Source organism: Neofelis nebulosa, chromosome 10 (genome assembly GCF_028018385.1).
Source record: "Neofelis nebulosa isolate mNeoNeb1 chromosome 10, mNeoNeb1.pri, whole genome shotgun sequence".
Classification (NCBI taxonomy): domain Eukaryota; kingdom Metazoa; phylum Chordata; class Mammalia; order Carnivora; family Felidae; genus Neofelis; species Neofelis nebulosa.
In genome coordinates this window covers 55,303,879-55,323,401 of record NC_080791.1, presented here as the reverse complement: position 1 = coordinate 55,323,401, position 19,523 = coordinate 55,303,879, and the positions used below count along the sequence as shown (strand labels likewise).

At 36.9% G+C, this 19,523-nt stretch overlaps 1 protein-coding gene across 5 annotated transcripts in view; it reads left to right on the top strand.

The window, feature by feature from the left end:
• Positions 1-19,523, top strand: part of ACER3 (alkaline ceramidase 3) — a 175,809-nt gene that overhangs the window by 133,507 nt on the left and 22,779 nt on the right. For all 5 annotated transcript variants that reach the window (XM_058687692.1, XM_058687693.1, XM_058687694.1 and 2 more), the window contains one exon: positions 5,922-5,980. In XM_058687692.1, the coding sequence (XP_058543675.1) occupies positions 5,922-5,980 (59 nt within the window). The remainder of the gene's footprint in view (positions 1-5,921; positions 5,981-19,523) is intronic.

Below are 19,523 nucleotides of genomic sequence, written 5' to 3'. Positions count from 1 at the left end.
CCGTTATATCCCCATGGTCTAGTACAATGCTCAATAAATATTTGTTGTCGTCTACTATTGTAGAGAGACCATAAGTAATAGGCAGAAGTCATAGCAAGGCCTTATAAAAGAGTCCACCTGAAACATCAAGATGTGGAAGGGTTGAAAGTGAAAGTATGGAAAAATATGTGCCATACAAACACTAAGCATAATTGTGTTATATATATGTGGTATAGTTTTGTTATCAGACAAAACAGACTTTAAGGAAAAAGGACTTCTATTAAGAAGAGATTACTAATAAATATTAAAAATGTTCATCAGAAAATTATGATAATTTAAAATTTGTATCTCTAATACATATAATTCTCAAGTATATAATGCAAAAATTGACAGAACTAAAAGAAAAATAGACAAATCTATAATCTTAGGTGATTTTAATGCATACCTTTCATTAAATGATAGAGGATATAAAAGATTTAAAAACATGATTAAGAAACTTGACCCATAACCCAAATGTAAACTGCATCCAACAGTTGGAAAAACACGTTTTCTCAAGTCTTTAGAGAACATTTACAAAAATTGACCATATACTTGCCCACATAGCATCTTAAATTTCAAAGGATTAGAATGAGAATATATGGAGAACAAATGGAGGGTTACTAGAGGGGTTGTGGGAGGGGAGATGGGCTAAATAGGTAAGGAGCATTAAGGAATCTACTCCTGAAATCACTGTTGCACTATAAGCTAACTTGGATGTAAATTAAAAAAAATTTTTTTGACTATAATGCAACTATGTCAAATATAAGTAATACAATTTTAAATAACACATGGATCAGAGAAAATCATAGAAATCGGAAAATATTTTGAACTGAATCATAATGAAAGAAAATACATATTAAAACTTGTAGGACTTGGCAAAATTAATACTTGTAGAGAAATATCTAGCCTTAAAACATATATACCAAAAAAGAAAAGGAAAAAAAGCCAACAAGGGGAGTTTTGGCATATATTTCAAGAAACTGGGAAAGATAAAAAGCAAAAATGAATACAACAGAAAACAAATATACCATAGATAAAATCAGCAAAGCCATAAGTTGCTTCTTCAAAAAACAAATAAAATGAACATATCCTTGGTGAATTTGACTAATGAGGGAAAAGACAAGCACAAATAATATCAGAAATGAAAGGGGGATATCACATAAAAATCCACAGGCATTAAAAAGTTAAGAATATTATGAGGAGCTTTATGCCAATAAATTTCAAATTGTATTTTTTTTTAGGTAGACAGATTCCTAGAAGAAGTGTAACCTGCAGAAATTTAATAAAGAATAGAAAATCTGGGGGCACCTGTGTAGTTCAGTCAGTTAAGCATCCAGCTCTTGATTTCAGCAGGTCATAATCTCATGGTTCATGGATTCAAGGCACATGTTGGCCTCTGCACTGACAATGTGGAGCCTGCTTGGGATTCTCTCTCTCTCTCTCTCTCTCTCTCTCTCTCTCTCTCTCTCTCTCTCAAAATAAGTAAGCTTTAAAAAAAAAGAATCTTTCCAACCTTTAAAGAAAAAAGAATAGAAAATCTGAATTGTCCTATAACCATTAAAAGTAATTGAATCAGTAGTCAGAAATCTACCCACAAATATAACTTCACTAGAATGTTCTACCACACAGTGAAAGAAGAAATAATTCCAATGTTAAACAGATTCTCGTAGAGAACAGAAAAGGAGAGCTACTCTCCAACTCATGTATGAGGCTAGCAAAACTTTAATACCAAGAACAGTATAAAAGAGTTAAAATTAATTAGGTAGAGGTCCTAAGCAAAATATTTGCAAACCAAATCCAAAAAAAAAAGATAAAACATCATGCCTAAGTTGTATGTATCCCAGGAAGATAAAGTTGGGTAGACTATTAACCAGTATCAGAAAATCATATTCAAAGATTAAATGAGAAAAATTATATAATTATTTCAAGAGATGCAGAAAAAGTATTTGATAAAATATTAATTTATTTTAAAAACCCTTAGAGCAAATCAGACATACCAAAGATCTTTTTAATCTGATAAAGAGTATTTAAAAAAAAATTTAAGCCTACCACCAATATTACATTTAGTGATGAACTATTGAAATTTTTCCCTTTGAGATCAAGTGTGAGATGGCAGTGCTTGTTATCAGTAGTTCTATACATATTGTACTGTAGGGTTTAGTAGGATGAAAAAAATATTCACAACTGATACACAAATGTATACATAGAAAATCTAAAGAATCTACAGATAAATTATTAGAATTTGAAGAGATTTGAAAAAGCAAAGTCACATGATACAAAAACAGTATACAAAAAATGTTTGTTTATATGTATATAAAACAGCCTTTCACATATGAGTGAAATCATATGGTATTTGTCTTTCTCTGACTTATTTCACCTGGCATAATACTCTCTAACACCATCCATGTCATCACAAATGGCAAGATTTCATTCTTTTTTGTGGCTGAGTAATATTCCATTTTATGTATATATGTGTGTGTGTGTGTGTGTGTGTGTGTATACACATACATATCACATTTACTTTATCACTATATTTTACAAATTTAACTACAGTATGTCTTGCTGTTGGCCTGCTTTTGTTGATTTTGGTGGGAGTTCTCTGTGCCTCCTGGATGTCTCTTTCCTTCCCCAGATAGGGAAGTTTTTTGCTGTTTGCAAATAAACCTTCTTCCCCCTTTTCTCTCTCTCCCTCTGAGACTCCTATAGTAGGAATGTTACTATGTTTGGAGTCACTGAGTTTTCTAGGTCTACTCTCATGATCATTCTGCTTTCTCTTTTTTGTTCAGCTTCAATATTTAACATAATTCTATCCTGTCTCACTTGTTCATTCCTCTGCTTCTTCCGTCCTTGTGGTCATTACATCCAGTTGGTTTTGAATCTTAGATACTGCATTTTTCATTTCTGCCTGATTGTTTTTTAGCTCTTTTATCTCTGCAGTAAGGGTCTCCCTAATGTCTTCCATACTTTTCTCAAGCCCAGTGAGTATTCTATGATTCTTGCTTTAAATTCTGCAGAATGTTAATTTTGTCTGTTTCGATTAGAGCTCTGGCTGTGACCTTTTCTTGTTCTTTCTTTTGGAATGAATTCCTCCATCGTGGCATTTTCTCTAGGTCTTTGTCTTCTGTATGGTATAAATCCTGTTATGTTTCCTGCGTCTTTGAGTAATAGCTTTATGAAGAAGAGATCATGTAATGTGCAGGGCCTGGCACTTCAGGAAGTGTCTCTGGTGTGTGTTGCGTCCACTCTGCTACTGTGTTTTGGCTGGTCTGTCCCTCAGGTCAGTTGTCTGTAGAGGCTTTCCTTGCCTGCAATGGACAGTGTTCGGTCCTTGACCAGAGTGTGGTGAGTTTTAACTAGGTGTGTTCTGTTCTGCTTGTTAAATGAGACCTGATGCTATTTCCACCAGAACAGAAGCTTTGCAGAATGCTGTAGTCAGTAGATGTGCGTGTGGGAGTTTGTGCTGGTCTTCCAGGAAGCAGCTTGCTGCACTGTTGCTTAAGCACACCTGCCAAGAAGAGCATTACCAGTGGATCACAGAGGGGTGGGACCTGGTATAAGCATTAGGCAGCTAGTGTTGGTGCTGTGCTGTTTACTAAAGTTGGTTTATGCTAAGGAGCGGGGGAAAGAAATGGTATGAGCCACCTCCTTGGTCCCCAGGGAGGGAAGGCTACCCTTGCTGCTTTCAGAGAAGCCCTCCCAGAAGAATGAATAATTAACCCTTGTCTGTCCTGTGTGTTTTTAGATCGCCATTTTCACACTGTCTGTCTCCAGGTTGCTTGCCTGCCTGGAACAGCACAGTGTCCATTGTGCTCTGTCATAGCCAAGCCTGCTGCCTCTCAAAACTCCAAACTTTAGGAATCTGGTGTGGCAGGGACTCATGCTGGTCTTCTGGGTGAGGGTCGCATTACACTGGGACCAGTGCAGGTTTGTCCCAGAAGGGCAGCTGCGCCAGAGCCAGGAGCAAAGCAACTAAACACCCATTGTCCAGGTTAGCCACCCACAGCGAGTGTCTCTGCACCTATGATGAGGGGTAGGGGAGCGAAATGGTGCCATCTGGCTCTTTGTCCCCAGAGAGGCAATGCCACCTCTCACAGATACGCTCCAAGAAAAGGGAACAGTCATCTCCCCATGTGCCCCAGGTGATCCTCAGATCATGCTTTCTGCCCAGGAGCACTTGCCTGCCTTCACTACAGGAGCAAGACAGTACCCTCGGGTCCCTATCCTAGACAAGCCCACAGATCTCCAAAACTCTAGTCTTTGAGCCCTGCTTATTAAAAAAACTCACAAAAATCACCCCTCTAATTTTTCCATCCAGTAGGTTTGGGAAAGTATTCTTGTGTGCATTCCTGTGCTCTCCTCTCTATCTCATCTTTCTCTGCAACCAGGGCTCCCTCCCCTCTGCAGCACCCATGATCCATTTCTCCCCCAAACCACATCTCTGCACGCCCTACCTTCCTGTGGCCTTTTCTCTCTCTCTGGTTGTACAGTTTATCTGTCCACAGGTCTATTTCTTGGGTATTGAGAATGTTTGATAGTTATCTAGCTATGCTGGAGGGACGAGGCAAGCCTAGGGTCCTCCTACTACACTGTCATTCTAGCTCCCACTCCATATACCACATCTTTATCCATTCATCAGTCAGTGGGTACTTGGGCTGTTTCCATAATTTTGCTGTGGGAGATAATGCTGTTATTAACATTAGGGTCCATGTATCCCTTTGAATTAGTATTTTTGTATTCTTTGGGTAAATACCTAGTGGTGCAATTGCTGGATCATAGAATAGTTCTATTTTTAGCTTTTTGAGGAACCTCCATGCTGTTTTCCAAAGGGGCTGCACCAGTTGCATTCCCACCAACAGTGCACGAAAGTTCCCTTTGTTGTTTCTTTCTCCACCACACTTGTTGTTTCTTTCTCACCACCACCTGTTGTTTCTTGTAGTGTTGAGGTTAGCCATTCTGAAAGGTGTGAGGTGATATCTCATTATAGTTTTGATTTGTATTTCCCTGATGACAAATGATGTTGAGCATCTTTTTATGTGTCTGTTGGCCATCTATATGCTGCTTCTTTGGAGAAAGGTCTATTCATACCCTCTGCCCATTTTTAAATTGGATTATTGGGTTTCGGGGTGTGGAGTTTTATAAGTATTTTTATATATGTTGGATACTAACCCTTTATCAGATAATCCTACAATTTGTGTGGAACCGCAAAAGACCCTGAATAGCCAAAAGCAACCTTGAAGAAGAAAAGCAAAGCTAGAGGCATTACAATTCTGGACTTCAAGTTACCTTACAAAGCTGTAGCAATCAAAACAATATGCTACTGGCACAAAAAAGACACATAGATCGGTGGAACAGAATAGAAAACTAAGAAATAAACCCACAACTATATGGTCAATTAATCTTTGATAAAGCAGGAAAGAATATCCAGTGGGAAAAAGACAGTCTCTTCAACAAATGGTGTTAGGGAAACTGGACAGCCACATGCAAAAGAATGAAACTGGACCATTTTCTCACACCCTGCACAAAAATAAATTCAAAATGGATTAAAGACCTAAATGTGAGACTTGAAACCATAAAAATCCTAGAGGAGAGCACAGGCAGTAACCTTTTTGATATCCGTGGTAGCACCTTCTTTCTAGATATGTTTTTGCAAGAGAAGCAAATGCAAAAATAGACTATTGGGACTTCATCAAAATAAAAAGCTTCTGCACAGCAAAGGAAACTGTCAGCAACACTGAAAGGCAACCTTTGGAATGGGAGAAGATACCTGCTAAAATTCTGTTCTTTAAATGTAACAAATGATAGTAAATGTTTTATTTTATTGAGGGCTATTTTTGTAGGCAAAATATACTTCCTTTGCCAAAGAATAGTGATTTTACTGACTTCATTTTTCTTTTCTTATTCAGGTTATGTATGGAATGTTGGTCTTCACATTAGTACTTCGATCTATTTATATTGTTACATGGTAAGTAATTTGGACCATAAATCTATAGGCTAAATTGAAATGAGACATAAAATGCAGCACCAGCAGGGATATTAATAGAAAACTATAGGGGCGCCTGGGTGGCGCAGTCGGTTAAGCGTCCGACTTCAGCCAGGTCACGATCTCGCGGTCCGTGAGTTCGAGCCCCGCGTCGGGCTCTGGGCTGATGGCTCGGAGCCTGGAGCCTGCTTCCGATTCTGTGTCTCCCTCTCTCTCTGCCCCTCCCCCGTTCATGCTCTGTCTCTCTCTGTCCCAAAAATAAATAAAAAACGTTGAAAAAAAAAAATTAAAAAAAAAATAGAAAACTATAAACCAACATTTATTGTGGCATAAGGTAAGGAATACTAGTTCTTTATGCAAGTTGTTAACAGGCATTATGTAAAAACAAATGTTCCAAAATTAATTTGAGGAAAGCTGTGTATGATGGCTTCCTTTTGAATTTTATAACGTACCTTAGTATATTGCCTTGAGAAGTCCTACAGTAAAAACAAAAACTGTTTTTGTGCTTCTCAGACTAGTTGACTCAGAACCCTTTTTACAAAACACTATTCAAGGAATGCTGTTAATGTCACAAAGAATCAGTATTCCAGAAAGATGGTTTAGGAAATAGCATAATCTTTATAGAGTTTATGAAGATTAAATAATATTCATGTGAGTACCTCCCATGGGGCATGGCCATACAGCAGCAGGTGCTCAATAAATAATATGATTTATGGGTTTATTCTAGTTTTTTCTTTTTTAATTAAGCTTTTTGTTTTGAGGTAATTGTAGAATTAACATGCATTATAAGAAATAATAGAGACCTCCTATACCCTTTACCAATTTTCTCCAATAATAATGTCTTGCAAAACTGTATAGTACAGTATTACAACCAGGATTTGACATTGACAAAGTCAAGATACAGAACAGTTCCATCATCACAAGGATCCCTGTGTTGTCCTTGTTTAGTCATACCCACTTCTGTCTCACCCCACCCTCCCACTTGTCCTTGACCCCTGGCAACCACTAATCTGTCCTTCATTTCCAGATTTTTTTTTTTTTAAATTTCAAGAATATTACACAAATGGAACCATATAGTATGTGTAACCTCTGGGATTAGTCTTTTGCACTCAGCATAATTCACTGGAGATCAGTATAAGTTGTTGAGTGTATCAGTAGTTCATTCCTGTAGTATTCCGCGCTATGGGTGTACCACGGTTTAACCATTGACCTATTAAATGACATCTGGATTGTTTCTAGTTTTTGACTATAAGGAATAAAGCTGCTGCAAACATTTGTATATAGGTTTTTGTATGAATATAAATTTTCACTTCTCTGGAATAAATGCCCAGAGGGGAGTTGCTAGGTTGTGTCATGGTTATATGTTTAGTTTTTCTCAAAATTGCCATACTGTTTTCCAGGGTGGGTCTATCATTTTATATTCCCACCAGTAGTGTATGAGTAACCCAGTTTCTCTGCATTCTTGCCAACATTTCGTGTTGTCACTTTTTAATTTTAGCTATTCTTATAGGTAATCTCTCATTGTAGTTTTAATTCCCATTTTCTAATATCTACAGATGAGCATATTTTCATGTGTTTATTTGCCATCTGTATATCCTCTTTGTTGAAATGTTTGTTTGTCTTTGCCCATTTTCTGTTGGTATTCTCTTTTTTTTTTCAGTTGAGTTTTAAGAGTTCTTTATATATTTTAGATAGTAATCCTTCATCAAATACTTAGCTCACAAATATTTTCTCCCTATCTATTTCCTTGTCTTTCCATACTCTTTTTAGAGTCTTTCACAGAGCAAAAAAGTTTTTAATTTTGATGAAGTCCAATTTATCAATTTTTATTTTATGGATCGTACTTTTGATGTCAAATATAGGAACTCAGTCCCTAACCCTAGACTTATTCTGGTTTTTTTCCTAAAATTTTTGTATAGTTTTATATTTTACATTTGAGTTCATAATTTATTTTTAGTTAATTTTTATGTAAGATATGAGGCTTAGGCTGAGGTCCATTTTTTTACCTATGGATGTCCAACTGCCCCCAGGAACACTGATTGAAAAGGCTATCTGAAATTTCTCCACTGAACTACTTTTACTCTTTTCTCAAAGATGATTTGTATGTATTTGTATGGATCTATTTCTGTGTTTTTATTCTGTTACATTGATCTGTGTGTCTTACTTCCACCAGTGCGACACTCTCGATTAGTGTAACTATAAAACAACTCCTCCAGTCATGTAGACTGATTCCTCTCACTGCTTTTTAAAATTGTTTTAGCTGTTTAGGTTCCTTTGTCTTTCCATATAAACTTTACCATAATATTGTCTATATTTAAAATTTTGTTGGGATTTTGATAGGAGTTGCATTAAACCTGCACATCAATTTACAAAGAATTCACATCTTTTAATTATGTTGAGTCTTCCAATCTATAAACATAGCACGCCTCTCCATTTATTTGGATCATCTTTGATTTTTTTTTTTTTTTGGCCAGCATTTTGGAGTTTCCATTTTTTGAGCAATTGTAAACGGTATTTTATTTTTAAATTTTTGTATTTACCTGTTAGTTGTTGTTATATAGAAATAAGATATTATGTTTATCTTGTATTCTGCCACCTTGCTGAACTTAATAGTTCTAGAAGACTTTTGTAGATTCCTTGAGATTACCAATTGATTTGATCATATGATTTTTTTCCTGTAGTCTGTTAGTGTGGTGTTAATACATTGATTACTTTTCAAATATTGAACAAGCTTTGTAATCTGAATGAACCACACTTAGTCATGGTGTAAAATTGTTTTCATATGTTGTCAAATGATACTTGTTAATATTTTCTTAAGGATTCTTACATTTATAATTATGAAGGATATTAGTTTATAGTTTTATTTACTGTTTCACAGTTATGAAAGCCAGAAGTCAGAAATCAAGGTGTCAGTATGACCATGATTCCTCTGAAACCTGTAGGGGAATCAATCCCTAATTCTTCTTAGCTTCAGGTGGTTTGTTGGCAATCTTTAGCATTCCTACACATTTATTCACATAATTTCAGTCTTTGCATTTGTCATGACATGAGGTTCTCCTTGTATTTCTGTGTCTTTACATGGCCATTTTCATACAAGAACATCATAGTGGATTAGGAGCCCACTCTACTCCAGTATAATCTCGTCTTAACTAATTATATCTGCAGTGACCCTATTTCCAAATAAGTTCACACTGAGGTGCTGGGGCTTAGGACTTCAACATATCTTTTTTGAGGGGGAAAAATTAAAAAGCAATTCTTTTAATGTTTCTTTATTTTTGAGAGAGAGAGAGAGAGAGAGAGAGAGACAGGGAGGGGCAGAGAGAGAGGAAGACACAAAATCCGAAGCAGGCTCCAGGCTCCAAGCTGTCAGAACAGAAGCCAACATGGGGTTCGAACCCAGAAACATTGAGATCATGACCTGAGCCAAAGTTGGATGCTTAACCAGCTGAGCCACCCAGGCACCCCAAGGGGGACAAATTTAACCCACAACTGTACTTTTCCCTGCTCAACTTAAAATATGCATTTTGCATGCACTTATAACCACATCAGACAGTATTACAATTTTTGCCCCACCGTAAAACATAATAGGAGGAGAAAAAAAAAGGAGAATAAAAATGTATTTACTCATATTTTTACTCTTTGCATTTCTCTTTCTTCTTTTCTAACATGCTAAGATTTCCTCTGTCATCATTTCCTTTCTTTTTTTTATTTAAATTTTTTTCATGTTTATTTATTATTTTGAGAGATAGAGCACAACCTGAGGTGGGGCAGAGAGAGAGAAGGAGAGAGAATCCCAAGGAGGCTCTATGCTGTCAGCACAGAGCCCAGCATGGGGCTCTGTCTCATGAACTGTGAGATCATGAGCTGAGCCAAAATCAAGAGCCAGACACTTAACCAGCCCATCCACCCAGCCACACCTCATCATTTCCTTTCTGTTTAGAAAACTTCTTTAAGGTCTCAAAGTCTCTAACCTTCATCTGAGAATGTGTCTTGATTTCTGTTTCATTCCTAAAGGATATTTTTGCTGGATATAGAATTCTAGGTTGACAGTTCTCTTTCAGAACTTGAAAAATGTTGTGTCACTTCATTCTGGCCCTCAGGTTTCCTGAGGAGAAATCCTGTCATTCAAATTCATTTTCTCCTATAGTATAGGTAAGGTATTCTTCTCTGTCACTCTTTTCAAGATTTTTTCTTGTCTTTAGTTTTTAGAAGTTTGTCTATAGTATGTTTTGATATGAATTTCTTTGGGTTTAACATGTTTGAGGATAGCTCAGCTTCGAGTCTGTGGCTTCATAATGCTGGTTTTTGTTGTTGGGGGAAGTAGTCTTTTTGTCTAAATTTGAAAGTTTTCAGCCATTATTTCATCAAGTACTTTTTCAGCCCTGCCTTCTTTCTTCTCCCCTTCCAGGACACCAATAACATGAATGTCAAATCTGCTGTTTTAGTCCCAACTTCTTATGGCCTGATGAGAAAGGAAGTCTAGACTCCCCATTCAGTCTTTGCAGCATGGATGGGGTTGAGGCTACAGTTTTTTTGTGGTGTTTGACTATAGAATATTAGTTTTTGTGTAAGTTTTCTGTCTTGCTAGGCTGTCTCTTTCCTAGTCATTTGGCTAGACAGAGCAGGTTTTTGTTGGAGCTGTTTTGTCTGTATCTAGTGGCATTTCTGGGTTGCTAGCATCTTTAGTTCCCACTTTGGGATATATGAGGCAAAAAGAAAACACATGGAATGTATTGTAATGTAACTCAGGTCCAAGTCTCTAACCAGTTGGCCTTCTTTCCACTTTTCAGAGTCTTCTTGTGCTTGTTTTTATATAATGTTCAGTATTTTTAATTATACTTACTGGGAAGAACAGGGAAAAGTGTACCTGTTTCATCTTCCCAGAAGCAGAAATCCCTAATTTATTCTGCTTTTAATCTAGGCACCTTAGGGAACTGTAAAGAAGCATAAAATACAGTCCTTACCTTAAATCAAGTCTAATAGATAGGATACCAATACTTTTAGAAACACAAATGACAGGGGGAGCCTGGGTGGCTCAGTCGGTTGGGCGTCCGACTTCGGCTCAGGTCATGATTTTGTGATCCATGAGTTCGAGCCCCGCATCGGGCTCTGGGCTGATGGCTCAGAGCCTGGAGCCTGCTTCTGATTCTGTGTCTCCCTCTCTCTCTGCCTCTCCCCCATTCATGCTCTGTCTCTCTCTGTCTCAAAACTAAATAAAACGTTAAAAAATAAATTAAAAAAAAAAAAAAGAAACACAAATGACAGACCTGTAAAAAGTGTGTAACAGTGGAAGTCCTAGGAGATAAAACATCTTTTCTTCTATCTGCCTTGCCACAGCTTCTTTCTTATATTTCTATTTGGTTATTATTCCATTTAATACTGTTCATTGTTTACATATGTGTCTTGCCTATCTAGATTATAAGTTTCTTCAGCTCTTAGTTGAAACTCAGGATAGTGCTTATCAGTAAAGATTTTTTAAAACCAGGTTGAGGGGCACCAGGGTGGTTCAGTTGGTTAAGCATCCAACTTTGGCTCAGGTCATGACATCACAGTTCGTGGGTTCAAGCCCCGCATCAGACTCTGTGCTGACAGCTGGGAGCCTGAAGCCTCCTTCATATTCTGTGTCTCCCTCTCTCTTTGCCCCTCCCCTGCTCATGCTCTGTCTCTCTCAACGATAAAATAAACATTAAAAAAAAATGTTAATTAGGTTGAAACTCTAGAACTTGTTTTGTTTTGTTTTACTATGTCTGAAAAGATATATCTGAAAATCTTCTGTAACAAAACATCTAGAAATTCTGGATATAGCACAACAAACATCCTTTTAAATGCATAACTGAGCTCAAAAAAAAAAAAAAAAAATGTAAAGAAAGTTCCAAAGCATCAAATCCAAAGAAGGACCTGAAAACTAAATTGAAAAATGAGTTCTAAGATCATGAGCAGTGACAAGGCACCTTGTCCTTCAGCCTCAGTTTTACATAGGAAAAATGACTACCCTGAGAATTTGTAGTCACTCTTCTTCCTTCACACAGGTTTGGGATTTAAATACATATTTTCTTTATTGTCGGGAAACCTCAAGGTGTAAAATTACCTTAAATTGGTCCAGCATTCCTAGAGCCCCAGTATGTATGAGAGAAGCAAAAGTAAATCATCTTTTAAAAAAATGTACTTTCATATATAGGCCCTTGAAGATTTCTGTAGATTGGATAGAGATCAAACTAGTGTGCACAATCAATTCCAAAACCAGAAGAGGAAATAAGCTACCATAAGCAAAAGTCAGGAGAAACAGAAATCAGTAGAAATAAGCCTCCCAAATCAGATGCTGAAATATAAAGTAACTATGTGGAAAATATTTAATGAAATGAAGGAGAAAATGAAAATGTGACCAAGGAATAGGAGATTATCAAAAGTGAAATTCCAGATTTGAAAAAGAATCAAAGAATTTCTTTTTTCTTAAATGTTTGTTTGTTTGTTTTTGAGAAAGAGAGCATGTGTGTGTATGCATAGGGGAGGGGCACAGAGAGAGGGAGCAAGAGAATACCAAGTAGGCTCCATGCTCTGTGCAGAGGCCAGTGTGGGGCTCCATCCCATGACCCTGGGATCATGACCTGAGCTGAAATCAAGAGTTGGATGCTCAACCAACTAAGCCATCCAGGAACCCCTAGAATTAAAGAACTTCTAACATTGAAAAAAATACTGAAATAAACTCAACAGATAAGTAAAAGTAGATTAGACACAGATGAAGAGAGAATTAATTAAATGGGAAGACAAGTCTAAAGAAATAAAACATTACAAAGAAATAATACTTCTTTTTGTAGTTCCAAGGGAAAAAATGGCAAAAATGGAAACAGAAGAGATATTCAAAGAGATAGTAGGTGCATATTTTCTTGAAATGATAGAAGACATGATTCCTTAGCTTCAAGGACAATAATTCCCTAGCAGGACAAATTAAATCTTACTCAGGTTTCTCAGGTATGGCAGATGTGGTAGATTAGCTCATTCACTATCATTCCAGCCTTCATCAAGAATTCATTCCTATAATATAAATGAAAAGCTAAAAGTTATATTTCCCATATTTGTTTTGCAGCTAAGTTTCCAGATACATTCAGGTTCTACCAATCACATGTATTCACATGAGATTGAAATCAAAACCAAGTTAACTTGTGCGGGAGAGAAGTGGTAGTATGTAAGGCATCCATTTACTGTTGTGGATCAAGGGTATGCATCATGGCCCTAGAAACAGGTATGATGGCAGCTTCCTGATCTATGAATTATAGCTAAGGTTACAGTATGATGCTGGGTGCAAAGTCCTCCCAATTCTCTAGCTTCCTAAATGTGAAAAAGAAAAAAAGTTCCTTTGGCAAGATAATTCTGTGGTAGTGTTCAAAGTTTAGAGTCTAAACCTTACTCATTCAGCATTTCGGTTGGAATTGAATATTAAATTCTTTTCTGCTTTAAATAGAGATAGTATCTGCAGTTGATTCCTGATTGTTGCCTATAGAAAAACCATACTAAAATTGCTGAAATCCAAAGACAAAGATCTTAACATATCCAGAGATAAAAGGCATATTACTAACAAAGGAATAGTCAGCAGACTTACCAACAGCCAAAACAATGGAAGCCAAACACAGACTATTATCTTCAAAGTGCTAAGAGAAATTAACTATCAGCTTCGAATTATATATGCAGATATCTTTCAAAAACAGAGGTAACATAAAGACATTTTGAAACAAACAAAAATGGAGAAAGTTTACCACTATATCTCACTGAAAGATGTTCCCCTGTAAGAATCTCTTTAGCTGTTGGAGAAAAAGTGATAAACCTGTGGGATTATCTGAACAAAATATTGTGACTCTTTAATATCTAATTTGAGAGATTTTTAAATGAAAATAAGTGGTGGACCAAGTAACATGAGATTGAGGATAATCTTAGTTACATAGTTGCTAAGGTCTTTTTTACTTGGGAAGAAGGTACATACAGTGATTAATTTTAGATTTTACATGTGCATTTTTGGTAAACATTAGAAACAGTGATTTTAATCTAAAAATACTTAATCTAAAAAATTTAATCACTAAAAATAGTGATTTTATAGTGACTTTTGAGAACATGAGGGAGTAAATGGAATGATATAAACTGAATCCAAAAAAAAATCAGGAAAAGAAGGGTAAAAATGGAAGCAGGGAGGAGTCAGAACAAATACAAAGCAGAGAATAAAGGGTAGAAAAAATTCAAAATATATCAGTAGTCACTTATCAGTGATTTATCAGTCACTTATCAGTCAATATAAATGGACAAAGCTAAGCAACAAAAAAGACTCAAGCAGGGGAAAGAAATCCAGCTATGTGCTACTCATGAGAAGCATGATTAAAACATAAATACACAGTACGTGGCACAGCCACCACAAAAAATACATAGCTTAAAAGTTGCATCTCTTGGGGCGCCTGGGTGGCTCACTCGGTTAAGCATCTGACTCTTGGTTTCGGCTCAGGTCATGACCTCACGGTTCAGGAGTTCAAGCCCTTAGTCAGGCTCCACACTGACAGCATGGAGCCTGCTTGAGATTCTCTCTCCCTCTCTCTGTTCCTCCTCCACATGTTCTCACTCTCTCTCTCTCTCTCTCTCTCTCTCTCTCTCTCTCCCTTTCCCTCTCTCTCTCCCTCTCCCTCTCTCTCTCTCTCTCTCAAAATAAATAAGTAAACTTAAAAAAAAAAAAATTGCAGCTCTTTCTCAGCAGGTACCAGTTCTAAATAAGAATGAACTAGGGGCCAAAATGTAAAACCAAAAAAGAAGCAGCTATGTGTGGTTAGTAATTTCTAGTTTAAACTGTAACTGAACACTGTAGCTTCATATGTCTTATTTCATATTATACTTCTCCCATTACTGATAGTTTTGACTTTAATAAAAGACATCCCATAGTTTTTAGTGTCACAAAATGAGAATTTTTCAACAGTATGTTCTAGAAAGTAATATACTAACTGGAGTGAATGTTTGTATCTATTAAGAAGTAGCCTTAACCCTTTCTCTCATGCCTTAACTGTCAAGTGATTAAAACTCTTAAAAGCATAGTATTAGAGTCAGCATGCTGGACTGACAGGTAAACGCTGAAGCGGTTAGAGCTGGTACTGATGCTGTCAGTCTTTAGCACTATCCGCATAGCTGTGTTTATGCTACAAAAGTGCAACATTAGACACTAGCCAGCTAGTACTGCCACCTCATGTAACTCCAAAGAGGAAAACAGGATTTGATTAAGTGCACACATCTTCTTTAAGTTACTCCTGTTGTCCTTGGCTTGGATACAGTGACGTGCAGACTTGTGTGGCCACTGTCTTTAATTACTTTGACTAATACCGTGAATGGACAGCCACACATTCCCTCTTCACCTGACCAGCAATGGCCCTTCAACTGCAGTAGGAAAAAAGAAAAAAACAAAAAACCGTTTTGTGTGAAAATTGGTGACAACTGGCACTTAAGATCAGAAAAAGAGTTGCTTATACCTGATGCTTTAAGATGCTGTCTGCCCAAAGCTCTGAAAGACTTTAAGATGAAAGCAGTCATCCTTACTACAATACTACTGAGTTTTTGTAGAATTTACATTTGATAGTAAAACCTACCTGTTTAATCTTAAAAAAAAAAACCCACATAAATACTAATTTTAAAAGAAAGGGATATAAAAACAATATGTGCCACACAAATACTGACTAAAAGAAAGTTGGACTAGCCATTTTAATAACAAAAAAAAATTAAGGCATGCTTTAAAACAAATGTGTTTGCTACATTGTTATTAAAAGATTCACCTTACCAGAAAAAAAGAAAAGGCAGTTCTAAATCTTCTATGGAAAATTTTAAGCAAAGATTGACAGAATTACAAAGAAAAATGTATCAGTGTTCCATCATGCTGAGTTATTTTAACACAGTAGCTCTATTAAAAAGGATATAGACAAAATTTGAGTAATACAATAACAAGTTGGTTTAATATGTTTAGCAGTTAGAGAGTGCTTGGTCTTCTCAAGCATGCACAGAGTGGTTATTAAATCTACCAGACACTAGTTTTAAAGCAAGGTTCAACAAACTTTAAAGAATTATTACCATATATAACATGTTCTCCAACTATAGTACAGACAGGATTAGCCAAATAGCCCATATATTTGTAAATTTAAAACCACATTTGTAAATACAAGTAAAAAATAGAAATCATAGTAGAAATATCGTAGTTCATATAAAGTAATCACAGTGAAAGTACTACAAATCAAAGTAAGATATAGCTAAAGTGGTTCTTAGAGGGAAATGCATAGCCTTAGATGAAATAGGCTGAAGAATAATGAACTAAGCATACAACTTCAGTAATTAGAAAGTGGATCAATAGAATCCATCCACATAGAAATGAAAAATGGGACTAATGAAGGGCAGAAACTAATGAAAAGAGGAGTGCCTGGGTGGCTTAATCAGTTAAGCATCCGACTTCAGCTCAGGTCATGATCTTGCAGTTCATGTGTCCGAGCACCGCGTTGGGCTCTGTGCTGACAGCTCAGAGCCTGGAGCCTGCTTCGGATTCTGTGTCTCCCTCTCTGACCCCTCCCTGGCGTGCTCACTCTGTCTGTCTGTCTCTCTCTCTCTCTCAAAAATAAAAAAGAAACATAAAAAAATTTTAAATAATGAAAAGGAAACAGATATAATATTAAAGATTAACGTCTTCAATTTAATTTTGCTCCCTTCTGAAACCCTGCTAAGACTCCAATGAAGGAATTTATTTATAAAGCATAAATCCACAAGAAGACTTAATAAAATTTTAGAAGCTGGAAAGTAGATGGATTACTGCTAACTGCCTTAAGTAACCCACGAAAGCTGAATTTTATTTTTTTTTTATTTTTTTTTTTTTTTAACATTTTTTATTTATTTTTGGGACAGAGAGAGACAGAGCATGAACGGGGGAGGGGCAGAGAGAGAGGGAGACACAGAATCGGAAACAGGCTCCAGGCTCCGAGCCATCAGCCCAGAGCCTGACGCGGGGCTCGAACTCACGGACCGCGAGATCGTGACCTGGCTGAAGTCGGACGCTTAACCGACTGCGCCACCCAGGCGCCCCACGAAAGCTGAATTTTAAAGAACCTCCAGTTTACACCAGAATTTTCTAAAATATCAAACATTAGCAGCAACAGACAGTTTGGAAAAGGAGCTAGAAGAGATGTCTAAAATAAAGAAGACTGGTTAAGGCTTTAAGAAGCTGTGAAATGCTTACATCCCCTCACCTACTCCGTACCGCTGAACAATTGCAGAAGCCTATAGGTTTATTCTCTGGGAAGGGTGAACAATATCTCTAGATTGGGTTTTGCAGACACAATTGAGCATGTGAATACCATGGTGAAATCAGGGAAATCGGGTGACCTTATGCAATCTGAATGTTGTATGTAAAAACCTCTAAGCAGAAAATTGGAAGAATTTTCTTTTAGGGAATATGAGGAGCCTAAAAGACCTAAACATTCTGATATTGGGGGTTCGCTAATAATTGGTCCAGCAAAATAACCCTACAATGAAGGTTACTAGACTAAGGGCCTCAAACATATGTTTAGAGCTTGTGGTCACCTTTTTAGTTTCCCATTCTTCAAAATGAGACGGTGCCAGACATATGATAAATGCAACCAATATGAAACGTAGAGGTCAAAACAAATAATAAGGAAAGAAAAGCAACTTGGAAGAAAACAACTTATGCGTGAAGAAGAAAACTTCAAAAATAACAAAACAACAAATACCATTATTCATATTCCTAGAAATATACTACATCTATGACTCAAGAGTAGGATGCAATAAAAAAGGAACATTCAAAGAATCTGCCCCCCGCCCCAAAAGAAGATACTAAAAATATAGTACAATGATAAACTGAAGTGAATGGTTTGAAAGATACAGTCAAAGAAGCTACTGGAATTCCTTCTCCATTGTGACTGCATTATGGTCCATCATCCCTCATCCACCAGCAAGAATCTACCACAGGAAAGGCTTACTAAACCCATGGTATGTTCCAGAGTAAACAGGACGGCATGAGATCTCAGGGCCCTTGGGCCCAATCACCACCACTGCTGTGGAGAAACAGTGAAGTGTTTCCTCAAGTCCGTGGGCTTCCTGGCAGAAAGGGCAGAAGCAAAGACAGATGGACACACAGACACACACACACACCTGGGTGCCATTAGGCTGATGAGAAAGAAATGGAGAAGAGATTCGGTAGAAATATTACTGGGCTGGATAGAAGGGCCAACATAGAAAAAGGGGAGAGGACAGTGCAGATAAAATGGAAGGGAGGGAATCATCACCAAAATTATTCAAGAAAAGATCCTATACATGAAAGACATGAATGATTGCATTGGAAAAACCCAGTGGCTGTTCACAATGGGTGGAAATAAATCCATGCCAGTTTCAGAATTCTAAGACAAAGAAGATTCCACAAATTTATAGAGTTAGAAGGCATATAATACTTACAAAGGATCATGAATCAGAATGGTTTAGGACTCATCAAAACAAAAGTGGCAGCTGGAATTACAGAATTCTAACCTAGGATCTTGTAGTCAGCCAAACTACCAATGAAATGTGATGACAAAATACATCTTCTTATATTTGAATTCTCAAAAGAAATAGCCTATAAACTATTACTCAGAAGCCTACTGAAGGATGTATTTGACCAAAGTGAGAGAGTAAACCAAAAAGGAGGAAGACATGAAATTCAAGATGGGAAATCCAGCATCGAGAGAGGTAAAGGCAATTCCCAAGGTGAAGAGGAAGGGAAGGGATTTCTTAGATGATAGCCATATGCTAGTCAGGAAGGCAGTCCAGAATGAAGCACTGTAACTCCAGATACAGATGTGTTGTGAGCCTTCTGTATTATACATTCTTGTGCCTGATGATAATGGGTAGTTTGTCCCCAGAATCTTATCTGTACTTAGTTTATAGGGACTATGTGCTGATGAAATTCTTGCTCTCTTCTGTGTACCCTGCTACCTGGATAACCAAAGACGTTCATTTCACCCCACAGAAGAATTTTGCTTTGAACTACTGCTGAGAGCTGAAGATTGGCCCTGGTAAGTAAGCTTAGAAGGAGAAAATGGAGAGTACTCTACTCCCACTGGTCATATTCTGTCACATCTCAGCTTCTTACCCACACTGATACGCTGTCAGATGCCTTCACTGTGTTGAACCCTGTTAACTGGGACTCATTCTTGCCTCCCCTAAATGGGGTTATGATAAACTCTTTGAAAAGCTGAAGACGTCATCTTCTCAGAGATGTTCATCAAACAATGACAATAATACTTTTTCCATGCACAGCCAGGTTAATGCTTTCCTGATGGTTTTTAAATTATTTTTTCATTGATTTATATACAAATACTTATAGTTAAAATAAGAAAATATTTGAGAAAATCTATTCTTGTCATTCACCATATTAAAAAATAAAGGAGAAAAATATGTGAAGATAGCAATAGATTTAGAAAAAGCATTCTATAAAATTCAACACCTATTTACAATCTAAAAACAAAATAAATCCCTT